This window comes from Microplitis demolitor, chromosome 7 (genome assembly GCF_026212275.2).
Source record: "Microplitis demolitor isolate Queensland-Clemson2020A chromosome 7, iyMicDemo2.1a, whole genome shotgun sequence".
Taxonomy (NCBI): domain Eukaryota; kingdom Metazoa; phylum Arthropoda; class Insecta; order Hymenoptera; family Braconidae; genus Microplitis; species Microplitis demolitor.
Genome location: NC_068551.1, coordinates 2,429,390 through 2,449,021, shown reverse-complemented (window position 1 = coordinate 2,449,021; position 19,632 = coordinate 2,429,390). Strand labels below are relative to the sequence as shown.

General features: G+C 32.9%; 2 protein-coding genes across 6 annotated transcripts; both read right to left on the bottom strand.

Annotated features, from left to right (window-relative positions):
• Window positions 1-3,027: 3,027 nt before the first annotated feature.
• On the bottom strand, window positions 3,028-14,293 carry LOC103571075 (probable ubiquitin carboxyl-terminal hydrolase FAF-X). Of its 5 annotated transcripts, XM_014442535.2 has the most exons (9): window positions 14,203-14,293; window positions 13,790-14,067; window positions 13,336-13,566; window positions 12,541-12,905; window positions 12,044-12,314; window positions 11,608-11,971; window positions 11,359-11,515; window positions 4,091-10,785; window positions 3,028-3,728 (listed from the first exon to the last, which is right to left on the bottom strand). In XM_014442535.2, exons 4-9 carry the CDS (start codon window positions 12,706-12,708, stop codon window positions 3,527-3,529), a joined length of 7,857 nt encoding a protein of 2,618 aa, XP_014298021.1. In that variant the 5' UTR covers window positions 12,709-12,905; window positions 13,336-13,566; window positions 13,790-14,067; window positions 14,203-14,293; the 3' UTR covers window positions 3,028-3,526. The 5 variants fall into 5 exon arrangements, with proteins under 5 accessions (XP_014298021.1, XP_014298022.1, XP_053596451.1 ...); XM_014442536.2 differs by lacking the exon at window positions 13,336-13,566; XM_053740476.1 differs by lacking the exon at window positions 13,336-13,566 and having other exon boundaries at window positions 13,868-14,067.
• A 1,099-nt stretch (window positions 14,294-15,392) lies between these two features.
• Window positions 15,393-18,541, bottom strand: LOC103571074 (eukaryotic translation initiation factor 2A). The gene is made up of 5 exons (XM_008549069.3): window positions 18,434-18,541; window positions 17,931-18,194; window positions 17,359-17,458; window positions 16,044-17,283; window positions 15,393-15,971 (listed from the first exon to the last, which is right to left on the bottom strand). Exons 1-5 carry the CDS (start codon window positions 18,501-18,503, stop codon window positions 15,846-15,848), a joined length of 1,800 nt encoding a protein of 599 aa, XP_008547291.1. The 5' UTR covers window positions 18,504-18,541; the 3' UTR covers window positions 15,393-15,845.
• Between the last annotated feature and the right edge of the window lie 1,091 nt (window positions 18,542-19,632).

Here is a 19,632-nt window from a genome sequence, read left to right as displayed (position 1 = left end):
CAAGCAGAGCATACAGCAATTAATTTTAAAAATTAATTAATAATTATTTTATTTAAATTTATTCGAAGCGTTAGTAAAAGTAACGAAATCGTTATAGTTTTAAATTGGCTTTGGTAAAAATCATTTTCTAAATCATTCATTATCGCTTAGCGCTCATTCAATATTTTATTACTTTTAATTCTTGTAAATTAAAGTAATTATAAAATAAATCTACATGATAACTTATTTATTTATTTCTCTTTAACGCGATTGTTGACAACTTAATTATTTTATTTATTTAAACGGACGACTTGACATGAGAAATTTTATTTTTACATCGACGCTCTTCACTGACTAGAATCCCGATAGTTTTTCTTTCATTTATTTTCTTTTTTTTTTTATTAAAATCAGCATTGATAAATTAAATTTAAAAAAAAAACACATTGGAGTTAATTAATAAATTTAACAGAAAAAAAAATAAATTTTTTTCTTTTTAAATATTTTTTATAATTTCATACACGTGCTATGACTGCATGATGAGTTCACAATAAAATACATACACAGAAAAAAATTATTTCATAACACAAAATATTTTTTTTCTGTGTAATTAAATTAATAATTTATGTAATTAATAATAAAATCATGCAGATATTTAAGTCCTTATAAATGGAATTGAGCAGCGAGGGGTACGCATTGTTCCGTTTAATTTGTTTTTTTTAAATGATTAATAGATAATGAGTAATAAACCCATTTTTTATTTTTAATAAATTCAACATTATCGTGTGTATGAGACAATAAACTATCATTATGCCGCATAAATAATGGCCATTAATTACTTTTATTATTAATCCTGTTATTAGTATAAATTTATTTTCATTCAAATCCAGCTATTCGATACTGATTGAAAAATAATTAACGATTAACGCTTTTAAGACGTTTTACACTCAGTGAGAATACAATTAAATATTAAATAATAATAATAATAATAATAATAATAATAATAATAATAATATTTATGAACTATCATTGTCAATAACAAAAAAAAATAATAATAATAAAACTTAGTATACGAGTTGAAATGTGTACAAAAAACCAGGATTTACAACAGCGCTGCACTCTCAATGTATAATAGAAATATAATAAATTTTTATCACATATAAAAAGCAGATATATGTACATATATGTCTGAATATTAGGTACCCATTTTAACTTGAACTGATCTCTCTACACATTAATTAATTAATTAATTTGTTTTTTATTACTCTCTCTCTCTCTCTCTTTCTCACTCTCTCGCTCACTTTGTAAAAGATTATTAAAATTGTCATTACAATTATTTTATTTAAATTTATAATTTTGGCGAACTGTTACAACACAAATTGTGAGTGTCAATGCAAGACAATTTTTAAATTTCAAATAAATAAAATAATTAAATTTAAAAAACGCGCCTGATTTTTCAATACGCATTTTTTTTACTTTACTTACATTTTATTAATTTGAAAATTTTAAAAATTCTGTCAGACATTTACACTCGGTTATATATATATTGGTTTTTTTTTTTGTATAAAGTAATTATGAATTTTATTATTTTAAGTAATAGTTTAAAATTACGATTGATGTACGGCGGTATTTCCTGGCCTGGTCGGGAGATAGTCGTTGATTTAGTCTCATTCATTTATTATTATTATTTAAATTTCTTACACACGATTTTTTTTATTCTTATTTATGAATGACTTTAGTTTTTTTTATTAAATATTAATATCTATAACATACGTTATTATTATTTAGAGCTGCAATAAATTTATGACAACCAATTTCATAATTATAATAATTATAATAATAATATTAATTAATAATAATAATAATAATAATAATAATAATAATAATAATAATAATAATAATAATAATAATAATAATAATATTAGTAGTAGTAGTAATAATAATAATATAAATATAAAGTGCAATTATTATAATTGCAGCTCTGAAACGATGGCTAGAACTTTTGTTCATTAAACAACGACGTTAATTTAAATAATTAATAATTAAATAAAGATCTTGAAGCTAGAAGACAATTTAAAATTTTCGGATTTTTTTTTTCCAATGAATAAATTTAAAAAAAAATAAATTAAAAAAATGCACATGTAGAAAATTAAAAAAACTATAAGTGCATTTTTTTAAATTTATTCGTTGAAAAAAAAATCCGAAAATTATACGTCAGTAAACTTCAGTCATAATTAAAAATCGTGATCGTAGTTATTAAATGAATAAAATTTATAAATAAATTCTTATCCATCGACAATAATTATTAACGTACGTTACACTTGCAATGTCTGGTTATTAAATTTTTGAAAAATTTTTTTTAATATCAGTCTATGTCACAAAAAAAATAGACACAGATTTATTGTAAGTGACTTTAATTTCCACTAATTAATAATTCGATAAAAACGAATTACTAATTAACGTAATAATTACCGAGCTGAAATTTATACGGACTTTTTCTATTATAAAAAGTTTCGATGGTGCGGGTGCAAAAGGAAAGGCACGACTTTGTTATATTCACTTCCGTTATAAAAAAAAATAAAAACAATAATAATAATCATAATAATAATAATTAATGGGATGCTAAATTTAATTTTCAGAGCCAGAATTAATCACTACAATTACTAGAATTACACAAACGTCATTGACGTCTAGTCGTTTCTTTTTTTTTACTTTTTATTCGTCACTGATAAATGATGTTCGCTTAAGTACAAAATTGTTATTATTTTAAAAATTATTTTCTCACTTATTATTCATAATTATTATTATATTTTTTGTCTATCAAATGGCTCAGCTTTACTAGATCAGTAAGATGATAAAACTGAAATAATGAAAAATTTTTTAGTCAATTTATTATTTATTACTTTTAAAATAATACCGTACAAAGAGTATGTACTGTATGTCCTGGTTTTGTCTCATGATGCAATAATTATTAATTATAATTAACTCGTTTCATTTTTTTTGTTATTTATTAGTATTATTAATAAACATTATGTTCAAATTTACATAGAATAATAATTACGGTAAAATTGCCATCGCTTACGATTTCCTAATTGATAAGAGACTGGATCCCACCATAAATCACTATTTTTCGCTATACATTTGTACAACTCGATCGTTTTCCCGGTCACATCTAAGTAATATTTTATTCACTTTTTTCTCCAGCTTCTTATCATTATTTTTATTAAATAATTAATTAGTTCATTTTTTTTTTTGCTTTTCATCATTTTTTTATTTTTTTTTTTATTTATTAAATTTTTTTTTTAAGTTAAAAACTACAAGTGACCGGTGACGACACAGTTGACGTGATATAACGTTAAAAATATAACATGCGCGTCCAGTAACAAATAAAAATAAAAAAAAAAAATTATCTTTTTACTCCAGCTGTACAATTGTAGTGTCGATTGAGTTGAGATTTAAACTTTTATCAACCGGCTTCCGCGAAAAATTCATTAATTAATAAAACGTCATCGTCTTCGCGTGCAGTCCGATTGTTTGACACCAACGTTCATTATGGATCCTGACTATTGTTTTGCGGTGACTCTGGGTTTTGAGAGTTCGGTACTTGACTCACGTGAGGTATATGAACAGGTGATGGTGTTGGTTGTTGTTTTTCTTGTGGTTGTTGTTGTTGTTGTTGTTGCTGTTGCTGCTGTTGTTCACTTTCTTCTTGCATTTGTTGAGTTCCTGTAACATCCGGTTGACCAGCATACCTTAAAAAAAAATCAATATTTATATTTAATAATTAATTAATTTAACTATCAATTTATTAACTAAGATCTCGTCCGTCGACTATGAGCGCAGAGCCGGAATTTTTATTACAACGCTATTTAAAAATAAAATACGCGAGTAAACGAGCGCTAAATTTATTTGAATTTTCTGCGCAGTGTTGCGAGTTATCACCAGCGATTATTTCCAGCTTCTGATTTTTATTTTAGTAAAAAAAAAATTCAAAAGAAAATGACAATTGTCTAGACGTGTGTGATTTTAATTTTTAAAAATCATAATTGACAATTAGCAACACTACAATATTAAATATTTAGCAGCGCGAAGACGAATTAATAAATTTATTTACCGTTCAGATCCAGGTCCCCATTGTTGTGAATTACTGCCGCGCTTATAATATTCCTCATTAACTTCTTCAACTTCAGGCTCTTCTTCTGGACAAAGTTCAAAGGCACGCTCTAACGTTTTTTTAGCACTGTTACTGCGTTCCAAAAAGTATCCATTTGTCGATTCATTTGATTGCGTCGGCGGTGACCAATTGTTGTACGCATGAGTGTACGGTGGCGCGGAAGTGTAAGGTCGCTTTTCTAATTCATCTTGTAACCAGTCGATAGCATGGTTCCACTTTCTCTTCAATTCAGGACTGTGGTACAGTAACTGATGAGCAGGTCGACATTTGCTAAATAATTGTACCATACATTTGATACACTGATACGCGCGTTTTTGGTAATGGTTCTTACTCTTTATTATTGTCTCAAACAATCCCTCTCTCTCGTCCGGTACACCCTTGAGTGCGTTATGTATACGATGGGTTTGCCACGAGTCTTCCATTAGTAACATCGACAGTAAAAGATCCATGTGATGTCTCAGTTCATGGGTATACGCGAACCCAATTTGCCAAAGTAGTTCACTGAGGACAGTCCGTGACAGATGTGGGTTTTCCCAACAGCAATACTGCAATAATTTCAATGTATCTTCAGTGACATTCGCATCTTCAATTAATTTTTTCATGTAACTTGTACGTATGAAAAGAATGTCAACAGCCTGAGGTTGGATAGGCATCAGGTAGTCGGGTTGGCACGTCGGGTCACCGTAAGGATTTGGTAGAACTGGAACTCCTGATGGAGCCATACTTGACTGACATCTTGATGATATGTCACAGCAACGTATCAACATACTGACTACCTGATGAAGTTTCGTCAACTCAGGATACTGATATTTAATTGTCGGTCCTGGTCCTTCGTCAATCGCGACCAACATAAACGTCACTGGCACGTTGAGTTTTAGTAGTTGAGCTTTTTCTTCCAACCCGAGATTTGCGTACGAGTGAAACAGAGAAAAATAATGGGGCAAGTGTCGCCCGTGATCAGATATTTCGCGATGAAGAAGTGACAATACCGCGTGCAATAAATGATCGCTCAGTGTTGCTGTTGGGTCGAGAAGAATTGAAGGCGCGTTGAGACTCGGTGGTACACATGGTCCGTCATGCAGAGAATAGTGCGCGAGAAATACTAATATTTTCATAAATGCTGTTCGTACTTCGGTAGTTTGACAGCTCAGTAAATATTCACAGAATCTGTGAGGATGATTGAAGAGCACGTTGTGAGCAAACCAAGACCTTACTGTTTTGCTGCAACGTAAATGATGACTCAGTATGTCGTACCAGTCAGTAGCAGTACCTCGTAACGTTTTCTTTGTATGGAAACCGGTGTAAAATAAAAATCTTGACGCCAATTGCACTGACAGCATTGACAGTTCTTCAGCTTCCGCGGGTATTTTGTCATTGAGATTCTGTCGGTTTAATGTATGCGGTGCATTACACGATACTAATTTTCTGATAAATTGAAAATATTCAGCACTAAATTGATTTCTATTATGCATAAATTTAATATTTTGTTTACGGACACTGTGTTCTATTGCCGGTGGCATTTCCATTACTCCCAATTTAGTATATAATGAAAGTTCATTAAAACTTTTCATAAGAGAATTTTCTTCAACGTCTAATCTCGTATAGAAAAGCATGTACGCATTCCACCACCTTTTCTGACGACGGAAATTCATACGTTTTAACATTTGATCAAACACTTCACCCATATAGTCACCACCAAAGCACTGGGTTTTCATTTCCTCTTCCTCTTCCATTTTACATTCAATTACATCTCCATCATCAAATTTATACCACTTGGCAGTACCGTCATTTTGTCTGTGTAAAATATAAGAATAATAGTGACCACCGCTAGCCTGACCACTGTGAACAACAATACCAGTAAGCTGATACTTTGTACAAGTCCCTTTGTTAATTTCCTCGTAATCACAGTCAATAACTTCCCCTTCGAGTTTAGCAAGCCCGCTAACAGTGTAAGGCTCCATGTCTAAATCCCTCGGGAATTCAAAGTAATCGTTAAATTTAATTGCACAGACTCGTTCAAAATCGTATTCAAAACGTTTCAGTTGAATAGCCAACACAGGCGGGAGTTTTTTAACACACAGACGTTTTACAGTAACAACTTTTTTGTTGCACTTGTCGCAGTGATAGGCATCCGCTCCTTCCAAAAGCTCGCCCTTGACATACTGCTCTAAAGAATCGAGCAGGTTGCTGTGGTTGCGAATATCTACACTAATAACACTGAAAGGTTCCTCTTTTGAATACCTGTGAGGACAACCTTTGCATATTTTCTGATCACTGTAAGACCCACCGAGAATTTTTCCCATTATTTGTTCGTGGCCCAGAGCCTTCAGAGCTTCGTCCAGACTCTCGACTAAGCTCATAAAAAATTCAACGGCATCCTGTTGCTCTCTTAAATTAACCGGTTCACCTTGTAACTTAAAATGTTTCCACAAACCACGAGGTATGTAGTACTGCAACTTGCTGTACGCCAAGTGTCCGAATATTGCTTGTACCTGTTTCAAAATACCAATGTTGTATTCTTTACGCGACTCATCGACGCCGCACTTTTCTTCATTAGTGTCATTATCACTCGCTTCGATAGTCTGTTCACCATCGACACGTTCCTCACCCGAGAAGTCTTCATTCAAATCAGTGGCAGCTCCTTCGGCTGTCAGCAGCCCAACCCTAATACTCTCGACCATATACAGCTGCTGCAAAACAGAATTCATGTAACAAGTGGCCCCGGCATTTTTTAAACCGACGAAACCCTTCAGTGGTCGTGGTCCAACCGGTGGTAAGTAATCCCACTCTTCAAGTGGCTCGTCTCGCTCCGAATAAAACATATCTGTTAGCATTGTGACTAGAAGTTTCATATTAGGGACACAACCTACACACAAACCAACGAGAAGATCAAACGCCGCGCTGGTTGACTGCGGTGTCGTGCACACAGGACTCGCTTGGGGGGATGACAATTCTCCGGTGCTGCGTAACTGCAGCATTAAACGTGAGGCGGGAAAAATAAAATCATTAACCAGCTCCTTTATCAAAGTACCCCCGCGTTTTTCATCAGAGCCAAGCTCGTATTTTTTAGAGCTCGGTAAAAAAGCCAGAAGTTCTTTTGTGAAACTCAGGTGACCCTCGAGAAGCGCGTCCTCGACTTGAGTCTCGCCGGTCTCGATAACATTATCGCGCACTTTTTTCAACCAGGCGATCTCGATGTTGAGCAGAGCCTCGGCAGAGGGCAATGGACAGGACGAGATGTGAGCATAATTAAGTAGTCTGCACAAAAGTTGAAAGTATTCTTGACTCTGACGTGCGTTTTCGGTAACGGTTGAATTAAGAACGCTAAATAAAATCATCAAGTTCAATTGAAATGACTGATTATTGCTGCAGTACGTGGAGATAAGTAAAAATTGTTCAGCAGCGGCCATTCTCACTATCCTGGACGTGCTCACCAGCACGAGGTCTGTTAAAAATGTGTGCCACATTTTGTCACGTGTTAAATTTGTCAAGGCAGTTGGATTTAGAACTAGAGCTATTGTCAGTACTTCAAGTGCTTCTTTACACACTAAGATGTCAGTGGCTTCTATTGGACGTGGTTCTCTTTGATTAGCTTCGTGCATCGTATGAAGTACTTCTGTTGATGCATCAACGTTATTTAAATTACCAGTTGACGCTGCCCAGGCTATTTTTATTATGGCACGAATTGTCGCCATGTCTGGTAATTCAAAATTAACCGCCTGCATGAACATTTGACAGCAACGGTCAGACTCAGTACCACCTGGTGGCATTTGATTGACCAGATGTTGGGTCAACTTGGTAGCAACACTGCGCAACATGTATTCGGTGTTTTGATTGGGTACATTCTGCAATGCCTGCTTTAAAATGACAATAAAACCACGGTTATTGTGGTAATGAGTATCATGATTGTCTGATTGCTGCATGTCGTCTAACACAAATGCCACAACATTACCCACAACAGTCAATAATAATTTACATAATTTTAAAACAGTTAAATACGCCGAGCGTTTTGTTGTCTCATCAGCGTTAGGTAAAAATTTATTTTTCGTCAGCATGTCTAGTATAACCCCAGCTTCTCCACTTTTTATAAAATTATACTGAAATTCAAAGGCCTTTTCGGATGTGGGATCTAATGCTGGCATCAATAACGTGTAGAGTACCTCAAGATTGTACAGAACTTGATTAGGACTCGCTGCAAAGAACAGAGTATCGACACTGGTGTTTTGTTCGTTGCAGTGCTGGTTAACAGTTCCCTCTTCTTCTTTATAATGACCGAAGAGCCACTGCAGCCGCGCTACTGTCAGTGTGTCTGGCGGGACCAGTTGCAGAAGATTGCGAGCTGCGTCACGAAGCTGAGAATGCTTGAGAGTACAACCCAGGTCGGCGAGTTGAAAGAAAAATGTGACGTAGTGCGGGCGCTGAGACATGACAACCCCCGGCAAACTGTTCTCCGCTTCAAGATTAGGACCGTCGTAAGGATGATGCGGAGAACTTGTCGAGCTGTCGGAGCTGCTGTCCGGCGAGCTGGGAATGTTGCTGTGCATTTGGCTCAGCTTTGCCGACAGCAACATTTTATCTCTCAGAGGTATCTGTGACAGTAACTTACGATCGTCAGCTTGATCCAACGATTCCCCGTTGATATACAAATCTAATTTAACATTTGTACCGTTTGCTTTTATTCGCCGCAATATTTGACGTCTCAATGATGCCAAAGTATCATTGCTGTGTGTGTAAACATCAATGTCATCGATATTCCTACCAGGACTTATAAAACGTATTATCAATGACAAATGTTTACCACGAGCAGCACGATGCAGTGGCAATATTTTACGTTCAACTGGAAATGCTGTATCACATTCATTGATATATTCTTGCAGTACTCTCATAACACGACACATTTTCAATGCCTCCATTGTTATTTTGTTGTACTCTTTTTCATCCTTAGTTTTATTTTTATCATCAGCGCAATCTCCCGTTAAAATGGACACAGTGTCATAGTGAGCTTTTAGTCTATCCATACATTCAGCAATAAAAGTTTCATGGAAACTCAGTACAGTTGACTGTAACTTTGGTCCTAAATTTGTGTTTACTTCCTTCAGAAGTTCAATACCCCGACACGCTATTTCTTCCGGACTATTTGTGACAACTCGCCACAAGTAATCGCTACCGATTAAATCAACGTCGTCCATCAAATACGTGCGGCGCTTGGTCTTCAATCTTCCTTCTTTAGAATTAACAGCTTTGAAGAAACGTTCGTAGCATTTGATACCGCTTTCGGTCAGTAAAGTTGGATCAAGCTGCAGAATATTGTTTTCAAAAAAATCTTTGTTTATCGCTGGGTCAAGATCTGGTTCTTCGCCCATCAATTTTGAGAACCATTTGAAACAGGCTTCTCTGTCAGACACGAACACGGCTTGTTCGGCCAGACACTGCCAAATTTGTTTCGCCTGCTCAGCGCAGAGCCACAGCTGCCCGTCTTTAAGTAAGAAACGTAAAAAATTAAGTCTCTCCTGTACTTGAATAATGTGATTATACCGTCCGTCGGGCATAAATGTCATAGCGTCGATGTCAGGATTGTCTTTGACAAGCTGTCTAACTTTATCCATATAATTTGTTAAACTATTTGTCACAAGTATGACAACACTGTGTTGATTTTGCAGACGATCAATAACTTCTTGGCGATAATAAACGTGATGACTGCGTTGATTACTTCCCATATTTGGATTTGGTTCGTACAAAGTACAAATTTCACGTATTTGTTTCAATGCCGGTAGCGCCCATTTGTCGCCGCTCTTTAATTCTTCGACGCACTTGTCGAGCCATACTGTTTTTTGCGCATCGCGGTCTTGCGAACACGAGTAATCTAATATTTTAACATGAGCATTTAATGCCTGGTCCATTATTTCTGTTGGTACTTCGTCTGAGTGGGCTAGATTCCAAAACAAAGTCAATACTTTGTGTGCCATTACGCCGTCTTTGTCATCTTCGGCCAATCGGCGTATCAGCTCCAGTAGTTTTTCTCGTTGTTTTTTATTCGCCGTCTTCCAGCTTGTTTGGAAACACTCGAAGAGGTGGTCCAGCTGCTCGGGACTGAAGTCCCACGCTAGCTTAGCAAGTAGATCGTGAATATTTTTAACAATTGCTTCGTGCTTTCCTGCCTGCGCAGCCCACACGGCGTCAAGATCTTCAAGTGTCAATGTACGTTCCTTGATAATGAATCGCAAAATTTTCTCCAACTTCTCGACGTACTGAGGCTGGTGCAATGAATCCCGTAGTACTATTTCCAACACGTCATTGTCCTTTATCCACTTAGCCATACGCTCTGCGGTTAACCACTCCTCGTCCTCGAGCGTTGGATTACGATGCGGATAATAACTAACACTTGTTATAACTTTATTAACTTCATTGAGTGCATTCATTTTACCGTTAAATGATGAAATTTGCAAAAGTCTTAAAATCATTTTCAGTCTTAATACTTCTAAATTTCTTATCATAACTTCTTGGTGCGGTACACGTGATACTAAATTTTTCATGGCTTTTATAATGGCCGAAATAGCGTCATTTTTAGACTCGTTTTTTGCTTCTTTTTTTAGCTCTTCATCCGTAAGTTCGTCCAATATTACAGGCACTATATCCTAATTTAAAATTAAAACAGACATATTATTAATTAATATATTTTATAATTATATATATACTAGTAAATTATGTGACAAGGGATGAAACAGAATGATTTTAGACCAGAATGACATCACCCGCAGTATAAAATCGTCTCATCCTGAGTTACATACTAGATTTTTTATGATTTCCTGCATTGTAACTTAAAGATTCATTAGCAGCCAATCAGAAACGAGTTAATTTAATACCGACTATTAGCGTAAGTGTAAATTGTCATTTGTAATTTATAATTAAGCAGAAACTATAAATACTATTTATTGACAATAATTTATATAAAACTCAATCACAAAACTGTAATTTACGTAAATAAAATTACTATTAAATAAATGAGAAGTATCAGAGTTTAAATTACGAAAGCTTTCCCAAGAGACAAAACAAGTTTGTTTCTGCCCGCTGACAGAGCATTCACAATTTACGCGTTTGCTGATATTAATTCGCGACATTGGACTGAAATTATCTCATTCCGACTGACTGTAGACACTGAAACTTTAAGCTTTGATGCTGGTATCAAGAAAATATATTTATTGACTTACAGTTATGGGCATTAGATATTTAATTATCGTATGAACGGTCAGCAGTTCATAACAGAGACCAAATGGCCGTAGCAATGCGTATATTACAGGAATAGTGAGATTACGCCCGCTTTGAAATCTTGACAATAAAATATCGAAACCACCCAAGTTACCAAATCTATAAGTAATAAATAATAATTACTATTTACATGTTCATTAATTAGTAATACTAATAATTATTATTGTAAGGAATATTTTTTAATCAGCTACCTATTGATAAGATCAACGAGCCAACCACGAGGATTTCTTGGATCGGGTGGTGGTCGGGCGTAAAGTTCTTCATCCGGAATATTACTAGAGCCAGGTGGTACGGATTCGGAAATTCTAGCTGCATTGAAAGTGTGAAATTTATTGTTCGGATTAAACACCATAGCAAGTAAGTCAAGAAGTGGAAACCAATCTTGATCCAGCTTTAGAACACACAGTTCAATCAATCTTTCGCAATTTGCGTTAATGCAATTATGGATGTGAGGCTTCCAACTATTGACGGCGTCATCGGTGAGAATTTTAGTGAAGGAAATTGTACAGCCCTCGCGAAAAAAGCGCTGGCATGCCTCGCTGTGTACATCGAGCCCTAAAAGATCATCATTTATAAAAAAAGAAATTCATTTTTATTAAGTAGTTTATGATAAATGATTAAACGGACCTTTTTTACACAAATCTATACTGGCTTCCAATAAACACTCGAGCTCTTGGTCCGGCAAAACAGGAACAACCCAACGTGAGCTTGTTATTTTTTCATCCAACATCGCCAGCTTGGCGTGCGGAAAATCCGGCTCAACTCTGAGCTGATTATTTTCATCAGTTGATGTCGCAGTCTCATTAGTAGTTGACTCTGTTTGTACAACATTTTCAGTCAAGTTAAGCTCCGAATTTGAGTTCTCTAATGGCTGTTGTTGTGATTTAAATAAAGTCATCTAAAAAAAATTAAATAATTAATCGACAATTAAATTTTCAAAAAATTGAAAAAATTGCACTTATAGTTTTTTAAATTTTCTACATGTGCATATTTTTAGTTTATTCTTTTCATGAGTGATTTGTGAAAAAAAAAAAAAAAAATTAAAAAAATGTTAATAGTCGGTTGACTTCAGTATATTTTTTTTTTCTACTTAGTTTTCATATATTTTAAAAATATAAGCAAACCTTTCTAGCAAGTCTCCGTGTCGCATCTTCCAGTTCCATTTCAGTATTAGTCATTCTACGATTTAGCGCATCCTCTTGTTCAACCTGTGCCACTTGTACCACCTGTGTAGTTTGCTGGCTCTCTGGCGGATCTATGCCAACCCCCTGACCTCTCGTAGCAATTGTCATTTTTTATTATCCCGGTCTGTTACTCCAGCTCTTATTTTTATTTTTCGTCCCAACAATGCTACACCATCAACAGCAACCATTCAGCTCATCCACTGACATTTAATTAAGTATATCTTTTTTTAAATATTACTATATTATATATTTTCCTTTATTTAATATCCTAGAGGCCTTGTTTCAATAACCTATCTCTACATTATCTGTAACACAACGTTAAATATTAGTCGCAATAATTAAATAACAGATTTATTGTACTAAATATTTAATAACCACAAGCCATAAATAATAATTGGATTATTAAAAAAAATATAGTAAAATAAATAGTAATGAAATTAGCTGACGTTTAATAATTTTTGAATTTTTAAAAAACGATAAATTATAAAAAAATTGCACCTGTAGTTTTTTAAATTTTCTATACGCGCATTTTTTCAAATAAATTTTTTGAAAAAAAAAATTCAAAAATTGTTAATTGTCTGCTAAATACAAAATCATATAAAAAATCATCACAGCAATTGAATTTACAAAAACGTGAATGACTAAATCTCTGAAAATATATCGTGTAAATTGTACCCGTCAAATATATCATACAATTTAGCCGTTAAATAGATAAAATAATAATAATAATCGTACGTATATATAAATATGTGTGTATCAGTATGTACATATGTACACATATATATGTATGTAGACTTGTTACAATGAGAAAGCGTTGGAATAAGTAAAGTATGTAAAAGTGCCAGGATTCGGTTACGCCAACAGCCAAATTAGATTAGATGATTGACTTCCCTCTTGGCTGTTACGATAAAAAAGACAATGCCATGTCACGTCGTCTTGGTCGTCGTTGTCGTAGTCACAGTCGTCCTACCATTTAAATAAATATTAAATATTAATACGTTAAGATAACGATCTGGGTATTTACTGTCAATCACTATCACGGATTCATGCAACAGAATAGTAAACACTAAAAATAAATCAACACTTAAATCCACACCGTAATTAAATATACATATGACTTTTTTTTTTTTTCATTCTTTTTTTTTTGCAAGCAGTGAGAATACGTGAGCATGCAAAAATGTTCACATACTTGCAGCACTAGCAGAAGCAGAACAGAATGACAAAAAAAACTTGGTGGCGTAGTCTACCGACGTATTTAAAGACATACACAATCAGACAATAAATAATAATTATTTATATTGTGGTATTGTGATAAAATACACCGGGTGATTATTGAACTCATACGTTGTCAAGTATTTAAATACTTTCGGTGTGTACTTAATTATTATTTTTTTTTTTTTTTTAAGTCGGGCCGTTTGTACAACCGGGCCTGTTCATACAAAATGGCGACCTTCCTAACGATTAGCACTGCAAATAATATTCGGAGCTTAAATATTGTAGATATATATTATTGCTCGTTGGATAATTGTTTTTATGTGCTAATAACGATTACACAATGTTACACTTAATTATATTACTATTATATTTAATTATAAAACGCACCTTTACATAGTAAATGCTCGTAGAACTCGCGTTGCACTTTTTTGACGTGACGTTAAAAACTTACGGGTAACTTGTAAACACGACTATCACTGGCGCTGCCTTCGCATCACCAGCACCACCACCAACTTACTACTCTACCCTTTCTCTCTATTCTTTCATTCTTTATTACACATTTTTATTATTATTGCTATTGTTATATATCTTTATGAGTAGACAATTGATAAACAAAATTTATATTTTGTTTTTATTCACCTGACATCTACCTGGACAGGATAGTAAATTTGGCGGAAATCTGATTATTTTTAAAACTTTTAAATAATGAAATACCATTTTTTGAAAAAAAAAAAAAAAAAATTTTTTAAATGGGCTTTTAAAAAATTTAAAATTTAAAAATTAAAAATTAACTGAGTATAATTTTTTAACTTTTTTTTTAAGCAATAAATTATTAAAAAAAAAATATTTGAAAAAATTGCACTTATAGTTTATTAAATTTTCTACATGTGCATATTTTTAGTTTTTTTTTATATTAAGTCGTTGAAACAAAAATTTTTAACTGTCTGCTAACTTCAGTATCGTAATCAGTACATGTATTTTTTTTTACGTCATCAATTTAATTATTTAAAGTGTAATTTAAAAATTTTCCTATGTCTGCTACATTTTCACTCATCACCTGGACATAATTTTATTTTACACTAAAAATAATTTATTTGTGTGTGAATGTAGCAGACATCAATTAAAAACAAAATAATTTGTTTTTAATTACTCATTACTCCCAAACTTTAAAAATTCTATCAGTTTTTACGTCTTATGACACAAAATAGCGGACATCTGATAATTTTTTTTTTTAAATAAATTACGCGGAAAAAATAATTAAGATGTGTGTGAATGTAACAGACGAGACAATTTATAAATTTTAAATAATTATATAAGTATCTTACCAACTTATACAAGTATATTACCAACTAAGCACTCATTTCAAATTAATTTAAATCTTGTATGAAAAAAATAATTTAAATCTACGGGTCAGATCTCATTTATTTTTTCTCGGGTCTTATTATAAAAAATATTTACCATGCACACAATAATTGATTAGTAAATGAATTAGCACACGAGTTAATTCATCGCTGACAGATGACTGGTTACTAGTGGAATTTATTACTCAGATTTAGATAAAATATTTATGATAAATGTCCAGAAACAATATTTTTATTATTTATATTTTACAATTTAAAAATTTATATTCTAGTATAAATTTAAAATTTTGAATTACAATAATCAGAAATTCATTTAAAAAAAAACAAACAAGTATTTAATGGAGTATGTAAATTACTGAAATAAAAAAATTATTTTACGATAGTCGAAAATAAATCTAGCACCTTTTCCCAAATATTTATTATGCAGTTGGTTTTTTTTAATTTTACATTTTTGTACACGCAAATATTAGAAGAATTTACTTTTATTTACTCATTTGCGAAAAGAAGCAGTCTCAATTAACGTTCATACAAATCATACTATCATTACAAACAATCTGTATTATTTTTTTTTTTGTAAACGCTGACGGATTTCATTTTTCGAAAGTCAGAGTATTACAGTTTTTAATTTGTTTTTATACAGTTATGGATGAGAGTAACGATAACTTCAGATCATAACGTGAGTTCAGCGAGTTCCAACTGTAGATCATCTTCTTTCTTTATCTTTTCAATTTGATTTTTTTCTAACTGCTTACCGGCAGCTTGTTGCTCTTTTAATTTATTAATATTCTTCAGTTTCTATAACAAAAAAAAAGTCAATTAATTTATCATTAATAATCAACAATATAAATATTTAATAAATAGTCTTACACTTTTAATAATTTTAATTTTTTTATTCTTCTCCGGATCATCAGTAAGATCGGGATCGGGTATCGCAGGCTTAAATCGCGGAGTAGGGATAGGAAGTAGAATTTCTTGTCCGTTAGAATTAGTCTTTTGGGCAGCATTAGCTTCCAGTTCCTTTTTCGCTTTTTTAGCTTCTCGTTTTTTCCTGGCCTTTAGTGCAGCTTTCGATGGGGCGTTACCAGTATTTTTTTTCGCCGCATCATCATCGTCGTCATCATGCAGTTTGAAATTAATCGTCCGACCACGTGCTGAAGGAGGTCTGTAAACCTGTTTCGAAGCTTGAGGTGCACTCGGCGCAATGCCCTCGACAGCTTTGTAACTGATAGCCTGTTCAGGGAATGCCTCCAATGGAAAACGTTGCCACAGTACTTCCCACAATTCTTCTTGTTTGTTCCAGGGTCTTTCGTACAGCAGAGTACCAGTATAATGCCAAATTTTGAAACCATTGGCCATCCTCAGTCTTGGTGCTGTGGTCGCAGTCATAAAATGCTGACCATCAGGTGACCACTGGAGCAAAGTTGTGTCCGCAGCATCAGCTTCAGCAATAAGTTTTCTCTGGGTCATGTCCCACAGCTCAATACCTCCTCGTAAATTACCAAACCCACCGAGTAATAAAATGTTGCCTTGTGGATTGTAATAAATACTATTCCGATGCTTCTTGCCGAACTCAAACACTGGGTCACACTTTAAATTGAACAAAGTTCCTTTGGACGGCATGAAACCATAAATGACTGCGAATTCGTTGCTTTTCGGTGACCATTCTAACGCGTGGATCGGACCCTCTTCGCCCAGTGTTACTATCGCCGTGTCGCCTTTCGTACTGAGATAATGCAAGGCCTGTTTGCCGTAATAAGAAGCTCCAGTCTTGTCTATGTCCATACTCGTCATTATCAGCACACTTGTACCCTTGGCATTCCAGTAAAAATCAACTCTGTCTGATTGAAAAAAACTCTTGGTTGCTAATGATTGTGCGCTATCAAGTTTCGGGTATTCAAATAGCCGTGCAAATGATGGCTGTCCTGTTTTGCCCGGCGTATAAATAACGATGTGGTAAGGAGCACTTCCAGGCGCTATTTTAAATCTTCCAGCTTTTGTTACATTTATACGATGAACTTCCTTCTCGAAATCAGCGTTTTCGTAGATAAGTATATCAGTATTTATTAATAATGCACATATTTTTTCATCATCTGACCATTGAGGTTCCCTGAAGTACAAAAAATTTTTTTTTTAAAGTCTAGGTCCTAGTAGAAAATTTATAAAATAATAAATAAATATTTACCAGTCAATTTGACGTTTTTGTGTGAAACTTTTGACATGTTCACCGTTTTCAGACTTCCAAATATGGAGTTGAGGATTACCTTGAGGATTAGTTTGTGACACTGATGAAAATAAATTAAAAATTAATAATAAAATTCATGTAAAAGATTAATTTTATGCTTGATTGTTTTTTTGTCAAGCCTTTAAAAATAATTAAGAGCGGGAAAGAAGGACCAGATTCTTGTTAAATATTTCAATTTATTGCCAACGTTTGGTCAAATATTTTTGACATCTTCAGGGCTCAAATTATATCAAATGACGTCTCGAGTATAAAATAACACTAATAAATATTTCTTGCAATTAAAAACAATTCAATTGCAATAACTTAACTACTTTATTTTTAACTTTATCATCCAGATCAACACACAGCAATAATACTGTAGTATTAGTCATCTAATAGTCATGAATATTAATAAAATTTGAGTCCTGAAGTCAAAAATATTTGATGAATTAAAAAATTCAATAAAAATCAAGTCCTTATTTCCCTCTAAATCAATTAATATTAATTTCATAAAGTAAATAATTAAAACTCACCAATAAATGGCTCCCATGTCATCAAGTAGGTACCAAGAGTTGAAAATTGAATCGCACATACTTTAGGCTTTTCGATTACACCAACAACAGCCCAAGTACTGGACGATACGATTTTAACAGTTGCTCCAGAAATCCAGGCAAAATATTTACCATCTGGACTGAACGACATGGCCTTGCAATTTTTGTAGTCATCTTTGATGAAGGAAGATACTTCCTCGTACCTTGGAGGGCCATAACTCAAGCCGATGCCGGTTGATCCTCTTACTAATTTGAATTTAGAAAAAAATTATTACATCGTCATCATGGGACATTATCAATAGAGGTATACAGTTATAACGTGCTCGTATTTTTCGAGTACTTTAACCTCTTATTGATATATTAATATGACTTTTTATGGTGTAAATTAAATGATAATTATATTTATTACGGAGTATTAAGTATTTATTCAATGAGTATGGGATAAAAAATAAGTAATGATTGTATATTTTAAATAAATAACTTACCAGCTACACAAGGGACGTTCACAGCCATTTTCCCTGTTGGCCCTCTGGTAGTCAGCTTGCCAGTCACCATGCGGACTCCCTGGATGTTACACTTCCGTGGCAGATCATTTTTTTTTTTTTATTTTTTTCAAAAATTTAAATTTTTACAAAATTACACTCTACAAAATATCCTGATAACCAGTTGAGCTCAATTTTACGTAAACCAGTACATAATATGTATTGAGCTCAACTAGTGATCGGGGTGTGAAGATCCAGTGATCGATAAAATAGAAATTATCGATCACTGGAACTTCGCGCCAAAAAAACTGCTAGATTTGAAAAAAATATTTTTTTTTCCAATAACTACTTACTTTTTAATGAGACGATTAAATTCAAATCATATTTAATCAATTTCGCAACAGTCTCGTCCATATTTAAATTTAATGTTTTCATTTATTTAATATTTTTTAAGCTTAATTCATATATAGATACACACTGAGGAATGTCATATCCTCAAAGAATAATTAAAGAATATGAATATTATTGTCCTATAATTTTAACAAAAATGAAAAAAAAAAACCTTAAAAACAATTAATTTTTAATTGTAAATTTTGAAAAAAAATAATAATCAGATTAATGTCTTATTAAAATGAGAAAGTATAAACAATGCTGATTTTTAATAGTTTAAGTTTAAATACGATGAAATGAACGATTAAAGATAACCAACAAACGATATGTTGAGCAATTATATATCACATTACTTACAACACTACTCCGTGAAGAGAGAAATTTAACTATAACCAGAGATGTTATGGAGTATCATTTGTCCGAAAATATGCGGGAGCACATCTTGACGCTCTATGTTAAGCATGATTATAAATTAGTATGGAAATTAATGAATATGAAATGAGTTGAATATCGAAAACCATTATCAGTAGTTTTTTTTAATTATACACGAATATTAGTAATAAATTGTGAAATAAAGTAATAAAACACTTTGTACTATAAAAGTATTTGTTATTGAAGTGGTAAATTACTCATTATAATTATTAATAAATACGGAGTAATGTTCCTGATTAAACAAAACGTTTCACTCAATGTTGAATGTATATATATATATATATATATATATATATATATATATATATATATATATATATATATATATATATAGTGGTGAAATTGAATTGTTTAAAATTGTTTCTAATAGTTTTGAATCG